The 22,518-nt window shown below is 35.1% G+C and overlaps 1 protein-coding gene across 1 annotated transcript in view; it reads left to right on the top strand.

The window, feature by feature from the left end:
• IntS8 (integrator complex subunit 8) overlaps nt 1–22,518 on the top strand; it is a 307,298-nt gene that overhangs the window by 129,461 nt on the left and 155,319 nt on the right. The window contains exon 11 of the mRNA XM_090392448.1: nt 13,762–13,894. Within this exon, the coding sequence (XP_090248574.1) occupies nt 13,762–13,894 (133 nt within the window). The remainder of the gene's footprint in view (nt 1–13,761; nt 13,895–22,518) is intronic.

Genomic DNA, 22,518 nt, shown 5'->3' with positions numbered 1-22,518 from the left:
CTTGGAAAGACGCGAAGCAGGGACCTACAAATGGTGGGCAAACAATAATGCTAGTGGTGACTATAAAATTAAACTTTTGTTAGCGTTTCACTCAGAAAACCCCAGAGTGTTTAAATCAAACAATGTAATGAAAAGTAAAACTACATGTAATGTGGAAATCTAACAGTAAATCTTGGGTAACAAGGTATTTTTTTAAGAATGGAGGCCTGAAGTGTTTGTCCCCAGTGTAAAAAAACTATCTTGAAAAGAACAATCTATCTTTGAGAGCACTTCTTGTAGGACATTGCTTCAGCTCCCCTCCCCTCCCAGGCTTGGAGGATGTGCTCACCCAGTGAGCACAACTTTATAAAAGTCCTATTTCTACCTCCTAATACCAGTAAAGCATTTGATTCTGTTGACAAAGAATGACTATGGGGAAACACTCAAATTTTATGGCATTCCACCTAAAATTATGCTGAGTTTTGCAGATGATACAGTCCTCATTGACTCCAACGTTACAGTTGCCCAAAATCACTTCAACAGCCTTAGGAGAACCGCAGAAATATTTGGACTAAAAATAAATCCCCAAAAAACAAAGATATTAAGAAAATCAAATCAGATAGATGGTCATATTTATATAAATCAAAATGATTGCCTTGATGAAGTAGAGGACTTTGTATACTTAGGATCACACATTTCAGATTCTTTAACAGACATTAAGAAAACAGAAAGCACTCCAGTTCCACAGTAGTTTTAATAAAGTATTGAAGTTGAGCCTCATCCCAAAGGAGATGAAGCTTTGTCTTTACAAGTGCACCAGCCAGTCTATCTTTCTGTACGGCTCCCAGACCTGGAATATCTCAACAAAAGCAGCAACCAATATTATAAATAACTTTGGAACTGCTTGTCTAAGAAATATTGTGGATTACTCTTGGCAAGACCACATTCCCAACTCTACTATATTAGATGAAACCCAGCAAGATCCTCTAGTCAGCACTGTTCAAAGAAACCAAATAAAATGGCTCAGCCACCAACTCAAACACCCACCCTCTGCATCTTTTGATGCTGTGGTCGTCTATGCCCTTTTTCTTTTACCCTACAGATGGGAAAAGAAAAAGAGGCAGACCCCAAACTCAATATTGGAAATACATCAGCAATATTCTTCCCATTTCCCTCCAACTCTCTGCACCAGAGATCCATCAACTAGCATATGACAGAGAAGACTGGTTTTCCTTCATGTCATAAGAACCTCCAAGTATCTTAGTGTACACCGACTACTTATTTGTTTTAATTGATTTCCCGTTTTATAATTGTACAATTATAGATAAACCATGATGATGATGAATACCACTCCTCTTAGTGAAATTTTTTCATGTGGAACGGATTAATTTATTTTACATTAATTACTATGATAAAAATAGTTTTGCATTACGAACTTTTCGTTATATGAATAGCCTTCCAGAATGAATTAAGATTTTGTTTCAAATGTGCTTCAAAGTGCCATCTGACACACAACCGACCTGCAGGGACTTTTGGAAAAGCACTTTAACATCTTGCCTTGTTTGAGGCTTATAAATAAAGCATGGGGGAAGTTTCTTTAAAAACTATGAACTCAGCCTGTAAAAAAAAATTGTGGCCTGAGTGTGTGACAAACACAGATTTTGAAAGTTTTCCTGCAGAGATAGCAGAATCTGTGTGGTTGATGAAATTGTGTGTCTGGGCAGATCTATGGGATTAAAAGTGGACAATGCTGATGTAGTGGAGTCAGTGGAAGATCATCAAAAAGAGCCTACCACTGAAGAGCTGAAAGAACTGCAAAAGGAGCAGCATGAGGAAGTTTTTTTAAGGAACTTTTTTCAGAGGAGGAGGGGGGCCCAGTAAGGGAACCATTTCCACTGCTTAAATTAAAGAACCATGCTTCCATTGGGAAAAAATCCAAAACACTGTTGAAAGGTTGCACACTGATGTATGTATGGTTAATGACAGTGTTAGCATGTTTAATGATAATATCATTGCACATTTTAGAAAAATTTTAAGAACAAGACAAACCCAGACAACTCTAGATAAGTTTGTAATCATCTAGTCCACCCACAAAAAGACAGAAAAGAGCAGTGACACATGAGGGGCAGTTACCCAACATTTTTATGGAAGGTGACCCACCTTCAAAACAACAATTCCTCCCTCCTCCTCCCCATATATCTTCAGTAAAGGTAAGGTTGATGTTATTTTCTTATTTTTATTTTTTTTTTTTTAATTATAATAATAATAATAAGTGAAATTTTTTCATGTGGAACGGATTAATTTATTTTACATTAATTACTATGATAAAAATAGTTTCGCATTACGAACTTTTCGTTATATGAATAGCCTTCCAGAATGAATTAAGTTCGTAAAATGAAGTTTTACTGTAATTATTATGTTGACCAGTCAATAAAGGAGCTTCATGAACAAATTTTAAAAGTAATATATTGTCAGGATAGTTCAGTTTTTGTTTACTGATTCCGGAAACATCAGGAAAAAGAGAGAAGATTTGTCTTTGGTTGATGCAACCTAGCCAAGAATTATAAGCATTAGTGAGACTCAGTTGAAAGTAGATGATGTAGTCACATGCAGTAGCATAGCTAGGTTTTTGATGCCTCAGCAAATTCACAGCTATGCACTTTTTTTTTAGTGTGACAATTTTAATAAATGGTAAAATATCCCGTCATTGGCACACTCTTCTAGAAGCACCGGCACCATTGCCATAGCCTTCCTATGCCTATGGTTACAGGGATAGATTTGATAACTAATTAAACATAATGTGGATGACTTATGTAATTTTTATTAGCATTTAATTTTTGCCTCAGCGTTAAGGGCATCTTCTGTATTACTTTCAAATTAAATAACTATTATAGAACGGAAGCCAATAGATTCAGCAGTGAAATGCGCTCTAATAGAATAATTTTAATAAAATGTCATTAATTTAAAAAGAAAAAAAAATTAAATTCCAAGAACTTGCAGAACATACTATCTCCACCAGATATCGAATACTTTGGAAGAAAATGAAGGTTCTCCATAAAAGTACTCGTCTCATGGAACACTTATATAAAGAAAGTTGTGAAACCTTGCTACATCATGCGAATTTAAATAGAAGTGATCAACTGAAATTATCCCTTTTATGGGAAATAGTTCTTCACAAGTTTTGGAATTAATTATTTCATAAATTAATGTAATAACACAAGGAAAAGAGTGAATAATATATTTAAAAGCCATATATTTCAATCTGAAAATTACAGGTCATCATCAGTAGCATTAGGCAGTTGAATACAAAATAGAACATGAATAATGGATTATTTAAAACTGTCAAGTCATGTAATGTTATACATAAAACAATGCAAAGGAATAATTGAGGAAACATAGTTTATTAATTAAAATAATTATGTGTGATTAATTACAATAAAACTCTCCCATATCTTCGATAGTGAGAGGCAGTCGTTCCGATTCAGGTTTGAGGATGGATTAAGGCTTCAATACTTTCCGTAAATAAACATTCGAATTTATGGCAGCAATGATGAAGTAAGTCTGTTTTAGAGCATGTGCTCAGTGTCCATTTCATGTTGTTCAAGGCCAGATTTCTTATTAATGGCATAAGATCGGTATTCTTGTATTCTTTTTGCCACTGAACATCCAGTTTGTCCAAAGTAAGAAAGACGACAGTCCCATGGAACTTGGTACACACTAGGAAGAGTGAGAGGGAGATCGTTTTTCTTTGGAAATGAGAACCATGCTGACAGTTCATTGAAAGAATGAATGTAGCCACTAGATTATACTCTTAAAGGATTCTAGAGATTGATTCAGAGATGGCAGAAAAATATGGGATAGGAACTCTTCGTACTGTTTCATTGTTGTTTGATCATAGAAATCAAAAAGATGCTGTGGTCTGCTCTGAGCAGCCATTGAAATTCATATACTGTTTGATGTTCAGAAGTTTTTGCTGTAGTTGTTGCTGTTTAGCATATGTAATGTGTGCACGATGTAATAAAGTTTTAATAATTGCAATGTTCTGAGAAGAATAGTTAGTGAGGAGATTGCACATCATCCTTCTCAGAAGATTGCAATAGCGTCCAGTAAAGATATGTTTTCAATAGATGAAAGTAATTAGTTCACCTGATGAGGAGTGGTAGATTAGGATGTCTAGAAAGCTGGTTTGATTTCTTTTTCTATATGGTTGTGGTCCATAGCCACAACCATATGGATCAATAACAGTAGAGATGATGTGCACTCTTGTCTCAGACCTGATTTACATCAAACCATTTTCCTCTACCTCTTTCAGTTTTAGCTGCTGACATTCAGTTCAAATATAGAGTATGTATTGCTCAGTACAGGCATTTGCATCATATAGTTGTAGTGTTCTGAGCAGCTTTTCTCTTGGCATCTTGTCATATGCTTTCTCCAGATCTATAAAACTTAAGTACACATCCTAGTTATATTCCCATGATTTCTCAACTCTTTCTTTAAAGTGAAAAATCAGAGATCTTGTCAACTTCTGTTTATCCTGAACCCAGCTTGTTCTCTAAGTTTTGCCCTTCCAGAATTTTTCTTAGTCTTTTTTTTTTTTTTTCAAGTATGCTTTAAGTTCCTGCTATAAGTCTTAGCAGGAACACTTAAGGAAATGGCTGTGTAATTGTCACATTTAATTTTATTTCCCTTTTTTTTTAGAGAAGATTGGTACCATGAGAATTTACTCCAAGCCTCGGGAATTTGACCTTCGGTCCATGCCTTCTGAAAATGCAGTGCAACCAGTATAAAGCATTTATATCTTCATACTTCACCATTTCTGATCACGTATCAACCACTCCAGCTTCCTTCCCACATTTCAGGTTTTAATGGCTTTTTCTACCTCCAGTATTGATAGATACTCCTGACTGCATTCTTCTTGACTGTTTTCTACCACTTTCTGTCATTGCTTGTTTAATTTACTACTTTTTCAAGTAATTCCTTCAGATATCTAGAATATCTTTATCTTCACTTACATCTTCTTTATCACTTCTGATTACTCTTACAGTATTCTTTCCTTAATTTCTAAGTTTTTTCAATAACCTCCATAATATTTTGGCACCTTCCTTGATATTCTTCTTCTTCTTTTGTATTCTTACTGAATTCTTGTGACTTTTGTTTAACTACTTTTACATTTAGTTTAGCTCTAGCATTTTTTTCTTTATTCTTTTAGGGTATCTACTGACTTATTTGATAGGAACTTTCTATATACTACTACTACTTTACCTTGACTCTTTAACTTCTTGAGTCCACCATGATGTTATGACTTTTCTATCCTTGCAGACAATCTTATCACATCCTTCTGCCTGAATCAGTGTTGATTTTGATCTGCCACAGAATGTTCAAGGTGTGGTCTTGTTTTCACACTTCATTTTTCTTCTCTAATGCTTGTGTATTTGTGGTCCATAGCCACAATATTGATGAAGTTATTCTGAAAGCTGCTCAAATTTGATTCTTTCTTACATACTTTTTCTTTACGATATCATATTCAGTTTTATTCCACTCAAAACTAAATAATCACAATTTCAAATCCTCTGTGTAATCTTGGCATCTGGACCTGCATGACAGTATCGCTATCAATGAAAATAGAGTCAGAGATTTTTCTTATTTCTTGTGTCTTCTATCCATGTGCACATCTTTATGTTGTAACATGATAATAATATTGATCCATGTCCTGAACAGAAATTCATTATGTGCTTACCATTATTATTTTCTTTGTTGTTTTCTCCAAATTTCTCAATGTTTTCCTTAGCAAAACTGTCTGTGGGACCATACACACAAATAGGTTTTATTGTTCAATTCTGTTTTCTGATACATACTGCATCATTCTAGAAGTTAGCCTCATATTTAGTGTTGAGTATTATATTATTATTATGTGACACCTCCAGGGAGTCCAAAGACTCATCGAGGGAGGGCACCTAATCTACAACTCTGTCTCCACCCAATTCTCCAGTTGCAATCATCATTTACACCAACGCCATCTACTGCCCACCACCACCACTAGTATAAACAATCACAAACATCTATGCCCATGGCGGGATTCGAACCTGCAGCCTTTTTGCTGGAGAACGGATATGCTAACCACTCGGCCAACCAGGCCCACTTAAATAATAATAGCCTGGCTTTAAGTCGCACTGGAAATCCTATCCTATTCCCTCAGCCATACAGCTAGTGGGGGTAGCTATATGCTACCATACTACGGAGATGATTATGAGCAAGGTGGTTTCCCGTTGCCTTCCTTGCTGTATTATATTTTTATGACTGAAGCCATGTGTGTTCACAGGACCGGTTTGCATATTTTGAAGGATGAAAAACCAGGGTTTTCAATTATCAAATTTCAATTTTCGTATTACCAGGGGAAAACCCCCTCTACCTCCGTGTGAGACAGGTTAATTCACCTTTGGTCGAAAGAGACCAGGTAAAGGTTCCTCATGTCACAGATGGGAATTGTACCCAGGTCTTTTCGACCAAAGGGCTTTGTCTATACCGACTGAGTTACAGAGGCTCCGCAGTATAACTACTCCTTCTTTCCCTGATCATTATTGTCTGAATATAATATATTGTATTTCTGTTTAGAAGAATCTTTTCTGTAAGCAAACAAAGTTTGCACATGAAGTACATTCATGATTAGGTTCCTTGTATATAGAGCCTAATGACTTCACATTAGGCTCTATTATATCCAATAATGCAAAGTATACACCCTTTCAGACATGTATAATGCTATGTTATGTTAAGGGGGGCTACTGCCCAAACTGGTTTTGACCTTTATTTAGGTATGTTAAAGTGCAAGGATATCTTCAAAAACTCTGAGTGATCTACAAAATCACTCAAAATTTCACTGAGTGATCCTAAAGTATCAATACTAAACTCATTACTCCTGATCTGAATGACTCCAGGACAGGAAACTCAGCAGTAGCTCCACTAACCACCACTACCAAGCAGAGCCTCACTTTTTTTCCTAGGAAGCAAACAAACCCAAAGGCAAGCATTATCAAATGTCATCAGTGAGAGCCATATCAAGAAGAGATACCAAAGTTGAATTAAGGCAGAGGTCATGTATTTTCCATATATAAATAGTAAAAAGGTGTATCATCATATTATTAGAATTCTCTGGATTAGAGATAGATGAAAATTTTTTTTTCCACTTGGTTTCAAGTTGTGAATGTACTTCAAGCATAAACTTTGCTTATACTTGGATGAAGGATAAAACAAGAATATAATTTCTTGTCAAGTTTACTTTAATTTGAAACAAAGTGTGTGTGTGTGGGGGGGGGATATCTAGATCTATCTCTAATGCTGAGAATTTTTATAATGAGGTGACAGCATTTTACTAGGATGTGCAGAAACCATGATTTGGCTGAAGCATGTTGAATTAAATTGCATAAACAAATACTTTGGGAAGAAAAACTACACTCATTAAAAACTGATAAAAAAAATCATAATACATTTATAATTTTGTTCAGAACATTTGTTTATAAAATTTAATTCAGCACACTTCGGTTTTTGTTAAATTGCAGAATGAAAAAAGATTAAAAAATGTGTATAATAATAATTCACCTAACCATGTAACCACATGAAAATGTAAAAATAAAAAAGAAATTTCCTTATTTCATAATCAAATATGTATGTAGAAACTTGGAAAGTGTCGAAAAATGACCAGAGAGCTTATGAGAATACAACCTGTGATGTGGGAGTTGCCTGAGCTTGCACTACTTGAGACATGAGCACTGCCCAAGCACCCATATATGTCTTTTATTAGTGCATTTTTTTAATTAAAATTTCACTGGTCTGACAGTTGTTAGATATCATCAGAGATCAGAAACTTAAGAGGCCAAAAGCTCTTTCAATACCAATGCAGTCCTGTGTTAGAGAGTTGTATTTCATAAGTGAATGACAGTCGATGTGTAAGAGTAATTATCAGAGAAGAGTCTAAGTCTTCATTTCTGCATTGTACAATAAACAGATCAGTCAATATTTCATAGCTGATATATATATATATATATATATATATATATATACACGTTTCCCTTGCTTTACGTGATTAATTGGTTCTATGAAATAATCGCGTAAAGTGAGTTGAATATAGCATGGGTGAGATAGGGATTTCTTCAGAAGGATAAAAAAATGAAACTTACACTTGTGAGCAAAATAAATTTTAATGAATGAATTATTTAAACTTATGAACAAAACACACAAATTTTAATGAATGAATGGATTTAATTAACAATGTCATAAACACCTAAATACTACATACTTCTGACAGTCTTCAATCGGATAATAAATGGACTGGATCTGGTGAGTCTGGATCATCATTACTCTCTTGCTCTCTTGAAGTCCCAGGGTGATAGGCTGATGATCTTCAACTTTTTTAATGAAACAGTTGAGACTCCGCTGATGGGCAGCATTCTTCCTCTCTCTATAAAGTTCCTTGTAGCAAGTCAAAGAATTCTGAATTTCTCTTGCAACATTAGTGCTTCTAGTCTCATTAGGATCATTTTTGTCAATTATTCTGATGGCACTGTCAATCTGTTTAAAAAATTCAGTCATTTGTTTTTTTTTGAAAGCTGTTTGATGGACTCAGCAACAAATGGCTCCTGACTTTCATCATTCATGTTGTTTTCCATTTCCAGAAGATCTTTATTAGTGAGCTCTGATGAGTGGGCTCGAGCAGTTCATCCACATTTGTCTCATCTACATCCTCAAATCCAACAGATTTTGCAATTTTAACTATGTCATGTCTTGAGTTGGCATGCTCACTTTCAAGATCAAAATCATTAGAATCAGAAACTCCCAGCAAATTTTCTTCCAAACTCCCTTCATTCAGGGCTGCTTGACTTCTGCACATGCCTCTCCAATGTTGTCAGTTGCCATTTTTATATCACATTTCTTCTAAATTTCTTTCACTGAAATTTTATCTTTGCCGTCAGTACATGTATCTTGAACTAGCTGCAAAAATGTTCTGCGGAGATAATAACTCTTGAAAGTTGCAATAACACCCTGATCTATGGGTTGAATGAGGGATGTTGTGTTTGATGGCAGAAAAATAACTTTGATATTCTCATCAATTTCAGTGATGCATGGAGGATGTCCTGGTGCGTTGTCCAGAAGCAGAAGAATTTTGAAAGATACATTTATCCTGTCATAATAAGTCTTCAATTCATGACCCAGTTCACTGCAAAAGTAGGACTCAAACAGCTCCAGTAATCCATGCTTTTTTATTTGACTGCCATACAACAGACAAATCCTCTTTTGAGTAGCCCTTAAGTGTACGTGGGTTTTCAGAGTGATAAACCATCAGTGGTTTAGTTTTATGATCTCCAGATGCATTTCCTCCTAACAGCAAAGTGAGACGATCCTTGGAAGCTTTAAAACCTGGGGGCCTCTTTTCTTGCATCAATAGAAAAGGCATACATTTCCAGAACAATCGAGATTGAACACGCCAACAGATGGTAGCACAAGGCTGCTCGCACAGTCACAGGGATATTTTCTTTCTTTTGTTAGCTGCTCCATGCGAGGCACTTGGTCAGGGTGAATGAGACTGGGACATCCCAATGATGGTGCTGACTTTTTTCATTCTTCCTCTTTTTCTTTGCTTTTCTTCACATATTCTTTGCTGTACTTCTCCTGAGTTTTTCACTATCCTATCTTCCAGGCTACCATGTTTGCCATGTGATGCAACCCATGGACATCTAGAAAGGGGGAATCCTAGTAGTCTTGCACTACTTTTGCCTTTACTTCAGCAAGATGGGTGATCCTGGATGGCCTGGCCATGATCAGCAATCTAGTGGGCTTGCCTGCAAGGAGGTTGCAGGAAGTCATTACATTCTGGCGATGTCCTCATAGAAACAACTTGTCAACAACATTCCAAAAAACTACTCAGAGCTACATCAATGAGTGGAATATCAATAACAGTCACATCCCATAAAACATTCAATTCCTAGAAAAGTGATCTCAGAATGGGATCTCCTGGATGTTCCTGATGAGGAGATATGTTCAGAGCAAAGATCAAAGAGTGACAAGTATGAGGCACTTTCTGATCCATAGGGATGGTCACCTGGTTCCATCCAGAAACATCATCCTTGCATTTAATACATCTAAGCCTCCAACATCTGTTGAAGCTTGGTATCTCAGTTGTCCTGTTAGACTGTACATCCCTAATTCACTAAGATGCTTCAAATGCTAGAAATACAGACATACCCAAACTGCCTCTCCATGGCTCTGCCACCTGTGCTGATGTTGGTAGTAAAGAGCATAATAACCAATCTTGGTCTGCCAAGAAAGTTAAATATGTAAACTATCAGGGAGATCATCCAGCATACTCCTGTGCATGTCAAAAGTGGAAAGATGAGAAAGAGATACAAAAACAGAACAAAACATATCAGAATGCAAAAAGAAATTTAGCCACCACGAATGCTTGGCAACCATGACCTCTCCCTTGTTAATAATGAAGCAAATACCCTCTTCCACATACCTACCCACACTTATTCAGCAGTTGATCTTATAATCTGCACCCTTGCTTTTTTTCCACTCCTCATGGGATGTTGATGAAAACATATATGGAAGCGATCATTTTCCTCTTATCACTATGTCTTCACAGGAACCATGTCCTCCTACACGGATACCTATGTGGAAAATGGACCAGGTCAACTGGAATAATTTTACAATCTTGCAAGATCTAATACTAAAGCAGTCAGCCAAATACCTATTAATGAAGCAGTGAGGTATGTCATAGATTATATTGTCCATGCAGCTACTGTAGCAGTTCCAAAAACATCATCCTGATTTCCACTCCATCCAAAGTCTTCGTGGAATTAAGAGTGCCAAGCAGCCAAAAAAGATCAAGATAGATGGGATGTATTTCGTAGCTATCCTACCACAAGAAATTTAATAGCATTTAAATGTGCTTGGGCCAAAGCACATTATCTGAGACATCAGAGTCAAAAATAATCATGGGTTAAATTTACATCATTGATTAATTAAACAACCAATACAAAAACTGTCTGGGATAAAATCTAAAGATGAAAGGTAGATTCAGAACACACCATTTGTCTACTTTGGAACATAATGTATTGTTGCTGTTCCCAAAACTATTGCAGACACTTGAAGAGAAAACTTGGCCATGATCTCAGTAACAGTTTCCTATCCTCCTGATTTTTTAATTTTGGAAGAACAACAAGAGGCAGCTAAGCTTTTGTACTAGGGGGATTGAGCTGTACAATCTGTCATTTGTTAAGGAGGAACTAAAAAGAGTATTTTTCTTTTTTCATCCTAGTGTAGTTGGCCCTGATGAAATGATAAAACATTATGATTTCTATGTTTTATCATTTCATAATTACCATTATGAAATGATAAAACACATCCTATCATCTTCTATGGATCTTTACATAATATTTACAGACGAAGTATTTCTGGACTCTTGGCATAAGTCGCTTATCATTGCTATCCCAAAATCAAGCAAGGATCCAGCCCAGGCCAACAATTATCATCCCATTTCTCTGACTAGCTGTCTTTCTAAGATCTTGGAAAAAATGGTAAATACAAGGCTTCTCTGGTACTATGAAAGCTACAGTGTACTCTGGTACAGTGTGGCTTTCATAGACATCAATCAACCTTGAACCATTTGGTTCATTTAGAAACATGTATAAGGGAGATGCTTTCCTGAAACAAGAACATGTGGTTTCAGTGTTCTTCTGGACGGAAAAAGCCTATGACACAGCCTGGGGATATGGCATATTAAAAGACCTGTTTAATCTTAGGCTGGAGGGGGGGAGAGTACCTTCTTGTTTTTATTAAGAACATTCTATCCAGCCATGAGTTCCAAGTCCAAGTGGGAAGCATGTTGTCTCAGCCATATCAACAAGAAGAGGATGTTCCTCGAGACCCTCTTCGCTATTAAAATAAATTCAATTACTGAACAGCTTCCTCCTATAATAGGCAATTGCATTTATGTCAGTGATTTCACAATTTACTGTCACTCCTGCAATATGAGGGTCATTGAAAGACAATTTTAACAAGTAGTTGATCATGTCTCATCACAGGCTCTCTGTCATGGTTTAGGTTATCTGCCAAAAAAGCCATCTGTATACACTTCTGCTGGAAATGCACTCCTCATCCCAATCCCGATTTAAGAATGGGACAAACTGTTATCCCTGTAGTTCCAGAGGCCAAGTTTTTGGGATTCATCTTTGATAGAAAACTAACTTTCTTTACACACATTTGTCATCTTTGGGATAAGTGCAAAAAAGCATTGAATGTCCTCTGCTGAATGAGCTGCTGATTGATGTTCCTTGCTCCACATTCATTGTGCACTTGTATGTTCAAAGCTTGATTATGGATCTCGGGTTCGCAGTTCGGCAAGGGAGAGCACAATCCATCAGGGTATCTGATTTGCTACCAGCGCTTTTCACACATCACCCATTCAAAGCCTTTGTGTTGAATCAAATGAATCTCCTCTATCACTTAGGTGAAAACATTTGTTTCTTAATTATTTCCTAAAAATAAAGTTCCTTCCAGATCATCTCTCTTTTCTCAACATTGGGAGGTCCTCTATCACACATCAGACTGCCATCCATCCTTTTGGTATGCACATTGAAGAGGCTATGATAACTATTTTCATGAGTGTTGACAACATTATCTGCACCAAGCAAAACAGCATTCATCCATATCAACTACAGAGGTATCATACACTTCATCTGTCTGCCTTCAATTGTTCAGTGCACACACACACAGCAGCCACTCTTATTTTTTGCCCATCTCTTTTGGCCGTGCTGCTGTGTTTCTTAACATTATAATCTCCAACCAGATTCCACTGGATTGCAGTAACTATACAGCAGAGTTGTATGCCATTCAGCTCACACTTGTGCATATCAAAGAAAACTCCTACCAGAAGTGTATAATTTATACTGACTCTGAGTTCTTTACAGGCTGTCTCCTCTCCAGTGCATAATCCACATCCAGTGCTTGGTGAGGTGCTTCAACTCTTATACAAACTAAAGACCTTAATTTTGATGTTCAGTTGTGTTGGATTCCCAGTCACATTGGAATTAAGGGAAATGACATTACAAATGCAGCTGCTACATCAGCTCATACTTTCTTGACATACTGTTTGACGGTCCCTTATACTGCCTACAATACACAGATTATAAAATCGAAGTTAACTGCCCAATGGCAGGAAGCACTGATGAACAAATTGCAAAAGAGAGGAATCTGTTCTTGCTAGGCTCCACATAAGTCACAGTTATCTCACACATTCTTTTTTACTGAGAACTGATGACCCAGCTATGTGTGGGAAATGCAACACACGTCTTACCATTAGTCATATTCTGATGGAGTTCGAGCAATTCACACGAGAGAGAGAAATTACATTTTTACTTATCTGGCCAAGTCCTATACACCCAGCCAGATGTTATCAGACTCGGACAGATTGCATGACATTTTTAGATTTTTACAAAACATTAATTTATTCAAAAACATTTGATTATGGATTTGCTTATATGTTTATATGTAGATACTGCATTGTTTATAGATACTAAACTTTGTACATACATTTTATTTGTCATTTATCTTCTTATAACTTTACATATATTTTATATTATTTACTAAATTATCTTCTTGTAACTATTTATTTATTGTACCTATCGCCACCCTGTGTACTGCTGTAACCTGTGTCCTTGCACAGTATGACCTTTGATGTCCTTGCACCATAAAACCTCAAATCAGTCAATCTTTCTTTTTGTTATGTCTTAGCACAGGAAACCTCTATTTTGAAGTTGCTCTACTCAATTCAGTAAGAAGAATGATAGAGGGAAAAGTAGTACTAACTAATCCTGGAACACTGATAAAAGGAAAAGAGGAAAAAGCATCATCCATTATAACAGAGGTTAGATTTTTAATTTACTTTTATAAGCTAAGATTTTGTATTAAATTTTTTTTGTAATTCTTTATGGATAGAATAGTCCTACAAAATTTCATGATTTGGATCATTTAGGACAAAATGATTTTTCTTTCAGTTTAAGGAAGAAGAATAATTTGAGAATGAAGTTGGCTTTGAGTCAGAGTGATGCGATTTATTTTGGAACTGATTGTGTTGAATGTACTGGAAAGTGCCAGAATTGTTAATCCTCAAAGCATTTGCAAAGAATTTGATTTTCTTTCTTTCTTCTTGGAAAACTTACCCTTCCCTGCCTGAAATTAAATTTAAATATATGTTAGCATGTGAGAGAAAGTGTATCTCTCATGTAATCCTTTTAAACAGGGCCACCCCTAGGAAATTTGCCACACCGTGCAGTAGCATATTTTGCCACCCCTTCTCCCTTATTTTTCGTATAGTTTATGCCCACTTTGCCGTCCCGTGCAAATGCACATCTTGCACCATCGGTAGAGCCGGCCCTGCTTTTAAATCAGTTTTATGTAAATAATTATATTGGTATTATTTTTTATATTAATTAAACAATGTCTTTTTTGTATTGCAGTTCTCTTGTGCTATTTATGTGACTAAGATAAATGAATGTAATATATGAGATTTATTTTAAGTATTGGAAAAACTAATATTCTTCTAAAGTAAATAAATATATTGGAAAGAAACCAGAAATACTAAAATAATACTTGTGGTATAAACTTAACCTTTATTATAGCTGCAGAAGAAGAAAAACATGCAAAGAAATATTTATATAAAACAAATACATTCATATATATGTTTCACTTTAAACAATAAAGAGTTGTCAGCAGGATGAGTTTAAAAATTTTAGAATTAATAGCATTTTTAATTTTTATTTCTCTAAATTTTATTATTATTATTTCACACCTCCAAGGAGTCCAAAGACTCATCGAAGGAGGACTCATCTACAACTCTGACTGCAACTACACCAACGCCATCTACCGCCAACCACCACTAGTATTCCACAGACATTCACAAACATCCATACCCACGGTAGGATTCAAACCCACAGCCTTTTGGCTGGAGACTGGATATGCTAACCACTCAGCCAGCCAGGCAGGCTTTCTTTCCAATTTTATTTATTCTAAAATTTATTTTAAGAATTTTATGTGTTCGCTAATAAAAAATGTTGGTGATTTTGCTGTATCTCTCCAAAATGAAGAATTGTCAAAGCTTGCTAATTTGGAAAGATTAATCCATGCTTTTAATGATGAACCTCAGGAAAACTTTGAGATATTTTTTGAAACTTCAGAAACAGTTAGGCCTCTTGGTAAATGTTCAGATACTTAGATGCTACTTTAAGCAAAATTGCAAGGAAAATAAGCGATTTCCTCACTGTTCTAGAAAGGTGAGGCAGGCTATTGATTATACAACATTAAATCTCTTAATGCTACAGGAATTTTCAAGGAAATTGTATATTAACCTAACTTTCGAAAATTCACCAGTGTGTTCAGAGTGCAAAGAAAACTGTCTCTCAGTTTTATGACAAGCCCACTGATATCATATATGGAATGGATGTGAACACTTGTGATTATGATTTCTTAGAAAGATTATTTTTTAAGTTTAGAAATGGCTTAAAACCTGAATTAAAAAGGAGTGTCTGTAAAAAGGGTTTTGATGCAGTAGAAAGGGTGTTTGGACTAGACTTTTTTTTGCTTGGAGGATGGTGAGCAGAATGAGTTACCAGAGGTGGTTGTGAGTGCTTTTTCAGTGAATGAGTTTAAGGAGAGGTATCATAGGTATTGTGTGAATAATGGATCTCCTGTGATGAGTCTTCTGATCCATGGCGATACTTGTATAATAATAATAATAATAATACAGTAGAACAAGCATTGGATATTGCATTAGCAGAAGAGAATCTAATATGAAATATTTCCCTTTCACATGGCAAAGAGAAAGAAATATCAAGTCTGAGAGAGAGTGAGAGGATGGAGATAATGATGATGATGATGAATATAAAGTTTCAGTCTCTAACAAAGCTTCAAGAACAGCTTCTGTCACTGATTGGAGACCTTAAAATGAATAAATGTAAAACATTTGGTCACTCTTTTGATAAGGTCAAAAGATAGCAACCAAAAATGACAAAATCTGCAATGTTGCATATGCATTGAAAACGGCTGCACATCAAGGTTTTGCCTTGCAGATTTTCCAGAACCCTCTAAGTAAAATGACAAGTCTAATTTCCCCATCTTCTAATTCTGGTAAACAAAAGAATTGTAATTTAAATGTGCTGCAGACTCATAAACCTTGAAAACATTATTTGGAGAATGGCAAGAATAGCATTTCAGTCCATTCTACCAATCCTAAATGCTTTATAACCTTAGTCTTAATTTATTCTGATCTTCTGAATATCGTCATTGCACTTATTTTAGGAATTCCATATGAGGTACTCTTGGACACAGGAGCCCATGCTCCAGTTGAACATGGAATTTTCTTGAAATGATAAAAGATTTGCTTACAAGGGGGAAGTGAAAAATTTAGACTTATCTGTGATCCTAAAGAGCATTTTAAATCAAGAGAATGTAGCTACTGAAGTTTTAATAACTGATATTGAATTTCCAGATTTTAGTTTAAAGGTATCTCATGAATTTGTAATTTCTCTAGCAGTTATCAGTAACATCTTTCATATTATTTGTGGGGAGGAATGAATTTTTGATTTTGAACAGATATTCTTGTTGTTATGAAATAGGAATTATGAAGTTGCAAGATGTGGAATACAAAAATCCTCCTTGTAATTTTTTTCAGTTTCATAATCAAATGATTACTCTACTCCTGCTTTTAATTCTTTCAGTTTCCAAGGAATTTGTATTCTTGAGAAAGATATTTCATCTGATGTGTCATCTACATATAATTTTTCCACATATAACTTAAAAATTAATCATAAAGATTGCCATAAATTCATTTGGGAAGCAAAAAACGTAAAAAGTATAATATACTATATAATAGCTAATAGGAAAACAGCTAATATGATACTAGATAGCCAGTATTTAGATGTGCAGAAATTAAAATTAACCAAATCAATTCTAAGAGAAATTTCCAGGAATCTTTTAGAGTTCAACTCTTGAAGATTAAATATATTAACTATCTTTTTTTGCAAAGAATAAATGGAAAACTAGAGCAAATAAAAGAAAATTATGATATAAAGATAGAATGGAATAATTTAAAAAATGCAGCAACAGAATGCCTTGGAATAAAAAAGAAATGGAAGAAGAGAAAGGGAATAAGAAACTGGGATGGAAACATTGAAGCACTAATCAAAGACAATAAAAAAGCTGTTGAAAGTTTATTTTTCACTTGGTTAGACTATAATAAATTTATTTATTTATTTTTTTTTAAATAACGAAACCTGTGGTGCGTTCATAATTAGAAGAAACACACGTATAAACCACAGTGAAAATTATTTAATTGTAAATATTTCATCCTAAGTATCTTAGGACATCATCAGTACAGTATTTAAACAAAATTAGGAATAACATACAGTTAGGGCGCATGATTACAATAGAATCTCATGAAAATGTGCATAACGTGCTAAAGTAGTAAAAAAAAAAAAAAAAAACTTAATTAACACAATTTTGTATGATAATTTCTCATACTTTAGGAATAGTAAGAACGTCGTTGCGGTTTAGGTTTGGTCTGTGTAGTAGGGCTTCAGAACTTTCTTTGTATAAACGTTCATGTTTAAATAAAGATCTATGTAAAAGTTTAGCCTTTTCCCAATGGATCCTATGGTTTGGATTTTCAATTCCGTGTTGAGAGAGGCCAGATTTCTGCGGTTTAAGAAGACGAATGTGGTCTTGATGTTCCGAGATGCGTTTCTGAACAGACCTACCTGTCTGTCCAAAGTAAGATAATTTGCATGAGCATGGAATCTCATAAACACCAGGTAACATCAAGGGTGAGAATTTGTCCTTAGGAGAAGGTAATAAGTTGTAAATTTGGTTGATAGGTTTGTAAGTAGTGGCAAAATTGTATTTCTTCATAATTTTAGAAAGACGTTCTGAGATGCCTTTAACGTAAGGTATGGGAATCCTATGCACTTCTTCCTGTCTGGTTTGATGTATGCAGAAATGACTGATGATTTTTTGAGTTGTTTTGGGATTATATCCATTTAGGATGGCTGTATTTTTGATAACTTCTAATTCCTGGTTTAAAGATTCTTCAGAGGAGCAGAATTTGTGTGCTCTGGAAACAAGTGATTTAATAATGCCAGATTTCTGAGATGGATGATGATGAGCAGAAGAATTGTGAATGTAGCGACCTGAGAATGTAGGCTTGCGAAAGACGGACGTGGCGATGGAACCGTCTTCTTTTCTTTGGATGTGTAAATCCAAGAAAGAGATACCCTGTGGAGATTCTTTTTCTAACATAAAGTTGATGCGATGATGAAGAAGGTTAATTTTATCTAGAAACAGTTGTAATTCAGGTTTGGGATGATTCCAGACTGCAAATACGTCATCGACATATCTTAGCCAAATTTTTGGTTTGGGTTCAAAAGTGAATATTTTTTCCGGTGTTCTAGAAACAAATTTGCTTATTAATCAGCTTCGACATTGTCTCCCTCTTCACAAACATTCCCCATAAAGAAACAGTAGAATTACTAACTCAAAAATTTCCGTCTGATATAGTTGAATTGTTCAAGTTTGTTATTGCATCAGGTTACTTCACCTGGAAAGGTCAAATTTACAAGCAAGAGGAAGGAACAGCAATGGGATCTCCTTTATCACCAAACCTAGCAAATTTGTTTCTAGAACACCTTGAGGAAAAAATATTCACTTTTGAACCCAAACCAAAAATTTGGCTAAGATATGTCGATGACGTATTTGCAGTCTGGAATCATCCCGAACCTGAATTACAACTGTTTCTAGATAAAATTAACCTTCTTCATCATCGCATCAACTTTACGTTAGAAAAAGAATCTCCACAGGGTATCTCTTTCTTGGATTTACACATCCAAAGAAAAGAAGACGGTTCCATTGACACGTCCGTCTTTCGCAAGCATACATTCTCAGGTCGCTACATTCACAATTCTTCTGCTCATCATCCATCTCAGAAATCTGGCATTATTAAATCACTAGTTTCCAGAGCACACAAATTCTGCTCCTCTGAAGAATCTTTAAGCCAGGAATTAGAAGTTATCAAAAATACAGCCATCCTAAATGGATATAATCCCAAAACAACTCAAAAAATCATCAATCACTTCTGCATACATCAAACCAGACAGGAAGAAGTGCATAGGATTCCCATACCTTACGTTAAAGGCATCTCAGAACGTCTTTCTAAAATTATGAAGAAATACAATTTTGCCACTACTTACAAACCTATCAACCAAATTTACAACTTATTAACTTCTAAGGACAAATTCTCACCCTTGATGTTACCTGGTGTTTATGAGATTCCATGCTCATGCAAATTATCTTACTTTGGACAGACAGGTAGGTCTGTTCAGAAACGCATCTCGGAACATCAAGACCACATTCGTCTTCTTAAACCGCAGAAATCTGGCCTCTCTCAACGCGGAATTGAAAATCCAAACCATAGGATCCATTGGGAAAAGGCTAAACTTTTACATAGATCTTTATTTAAACATGAACGTTTATACAAAGAAAGTTCTGAAACCCTATTACACAGACCAAACCTAAACCGCAACGACGTTCTTACTATTCCTAAAGTATGGGAAATTATCATACAAAATTGTGTTAAATAATTAACATTTTTTTTTTTTTTACTACTTTAGCACGTTATGCACGTTTTCATGAGATTCTATTGTAATCATGCACCCTACTGTATGTTATTCCTAATTTTGTTTAAATACTGTACTGATGATGTCCTAAGATACTTAGGATGAAATATTTACAATTAAATAATTTTCGCCGTGGTTTATACGTGTGTTTCTTCTAATTATAATAATTTTAGTTTAATCCTTTATCCAAGTTTAAGCAAACAAAGTTTGCTCACATCTTCAGGACTGGGGTAAGGTAGTACAACACCAGGCAATGGGCGATACTGAGATAGGAGCGATGTTAGCTTGGTCCACCTTTGCTACGAGTTGCCCGGTGGTACTACCTTACCCCAGTCCTGAAGATATTTTCAGGCGCAAACTTTGTTTGTTCACACTTGGATAAAGGATTAAACTAAATTTATTACAATAAAAAGGCATATAAACTATTATTCAAATTAAGTGGATATTGAATCCGACATTACTTCAGAGCCGAGTAAAGAAACTGCAAGAGTTTCGTGCCAAATATATAGAAACTATAAAAGTTTCAGCAGGTACAAGCATAAGCAAAACTTTCATGACAGGGGCAACTCGTAGTAAAGGTGGAGTAAGCTCCAATCACCATCTTTAGTATTTTCCATAATGTAAAATACATCTCCTAGGAGATGTATGATGTTATACATTATGGGGGGAGGGGTCAATACCCAGAATGTAAATACTCAGGTTGGAGTGATTCAGAACTTATACTTTACTGTACGAGTTGCCAAAAAAAAAAGTGTCACATTATGAAAGGCACCAAGAATTACTGAAAATAAAGAGCCAAAAGGATTCACTTTGGCAATGTAAAATTATTCAAATTAAATGGATATTGAATCCAACATTACTTCAGAGCCAATATAAACAATGAATAAACACAAAATCACTAGAAGCAGAAATTAATTATAAATACAAAAAAAGCATGCCGGAAAAAGAATAGAGAAACATAGGTTAACTTCATAGCAAATTTGAAAAAGATCCTACAATAAAGAGGCCAAAATTCTAAGAAATATGAATAAGCAAGTTTAAAAAAAAAAAAAAAAAAGTAAAACTTCAAATAATCAAAGAGAAAACTTGGCTGGACTTCTTCCAAAACTTATGGCAAGATGGTAATGAATCTGACTACTGACTATACAGTGAAAGAAATAGCATTACAAGAAACAAGAAATCTAACAAACAGCAAAGCAAATCAAGAAAATCCTCTGAAAAAGATGAAATAGATATAGAACTTATTAAATATGCAGGCATCTTATTCATCAAACAACTTTTATAATTATTTAACAATATCTGACAGCCAAGAAAGTTTGAATAAGGCAATTATTATTCCAGTATATAAAAAAGCCTTTTTTATATACTGGAATAAATGCAACTTTGAAAACTACAGAGGAATAAGTCTCCTAAATAGTCATTATAAGTTCTATGCATATATATTAACTTCAAAACTTAAATCACATGTAGAAGATAAGCTTTGTGAAGAACAAAATGCCTTCCAAAAAAGATAATCATTCATTGACCCAGCTTTTACGTTAAAAATCTTAATGGAAAAATATTACAAATTCAACATAGAGATGCACATAGCCTTTGTAGATTATCAGAAAGCCATTGACATAATCTTAAGGAACAAACTGTGAACCATACTTAAGAATCTAAACATTCCAATTCAACTGCTTGCTGAAATAACTAACATGTATCAAAATAACCAAATATCCGAAGAATCAATGAAAAAGTTACAGAATGGAAATCAGTGAACAGAAAGGGGGGGGGGGTCCGTCAATGATGCCCAATGTCACCACTCTTTTTAATATCTATATAGATGAAATAGTAAAGAAATGGAAGAAAAATATAAAACCAGCATTTAAACTAGGTCGTGGAACTATACTTACTACCCTTTTGTTTGCAGATGACCAGATAATCATAGCAAGAAGTGAAGATGAACTCCAAAGATCAATAAACTCCTTTAACATAATTTCTAAAAAATTTGGAATGCAAATATCAACAGACAAAACAAAAATAGTGGCTTTTAAAAGACCATCTCTAGTGTCAGAAGTGAAATCATATTTGAAAATAAAGTTTTAGAACAAATTAACTGCTTGGATGTGCTGTATCACATACAAAAGAAGTTGACAGTGATATCAAAATTTTAAACTTTCTGAAGATAACAGGAACAGGGCCGGCTCTACCGACGGTGCAAGACATGCATTTGCACGGAGCGGCAAAGTTAGCATAAATTATACGAAAAATAAGGGAGAAGGGGAGGCAAAATTTCTAGGAGCGGCCCTGAACAGGAATGATCAGTAATATTTTCAAACCTAACCAAGTTCAAAAGCATACAAGAATAAAACTTTATAAAGTTTTGGCAAGACCTTCTCTACTGTACGTAAGTGAATCATGGACCATAAAAACTGCAGAAGAATAAAGAATAGAAACTGGAGAAATTCTTGCAAAGGACAGCATGCTAACTCTCTGGAACAAAAAAAAAAAAAAAAAAAAAACACAGAAATGCATAAAGAAGTAAAAATACTCAGTATTGGACAAAGTATACAAATACCGAAAGAAGTGGATTGAATATTTCAAAAGAATGAACAGTTTGAGACTACCCAAAAAATACTCCAATTCCACCCAGTTGGAGGATATAGAGGAATGGACAACTGAAGAAAAGATGGAATGAAACCAAAACAGGCCACTGGGCATAAATCCCTGAAAGGATGATGTGTCATCTAAGAATCCAGATCCTTGTGAAGCACTTTGAGAGAACACTCAGTAATTGCCGGCCTGGTTGGCTGAGTGGTTAGCATATCCACTCTAGCCAAGAGGT

This window comes from Typopeltis vanoorti, chromosome 1 (assembly GCF_054136105.1).
Source record: "Typopeltis vanoorti isolate ZY-2024b chromosome 1, IOZ_Tvanoo_1.0, whole genome shotgun sequence".
Lineage (NCBI taxonomy): Eukaryota > Metazoa > Arthropoda > Arachnida > Uropygi > Thelyphonidae > Typopeltis > Typopeltis vanoorti.
Note: the sequence above shows the minus strand (reverse complement) of the source record. Positions and strands in the feature narration are given on the sequence as shown.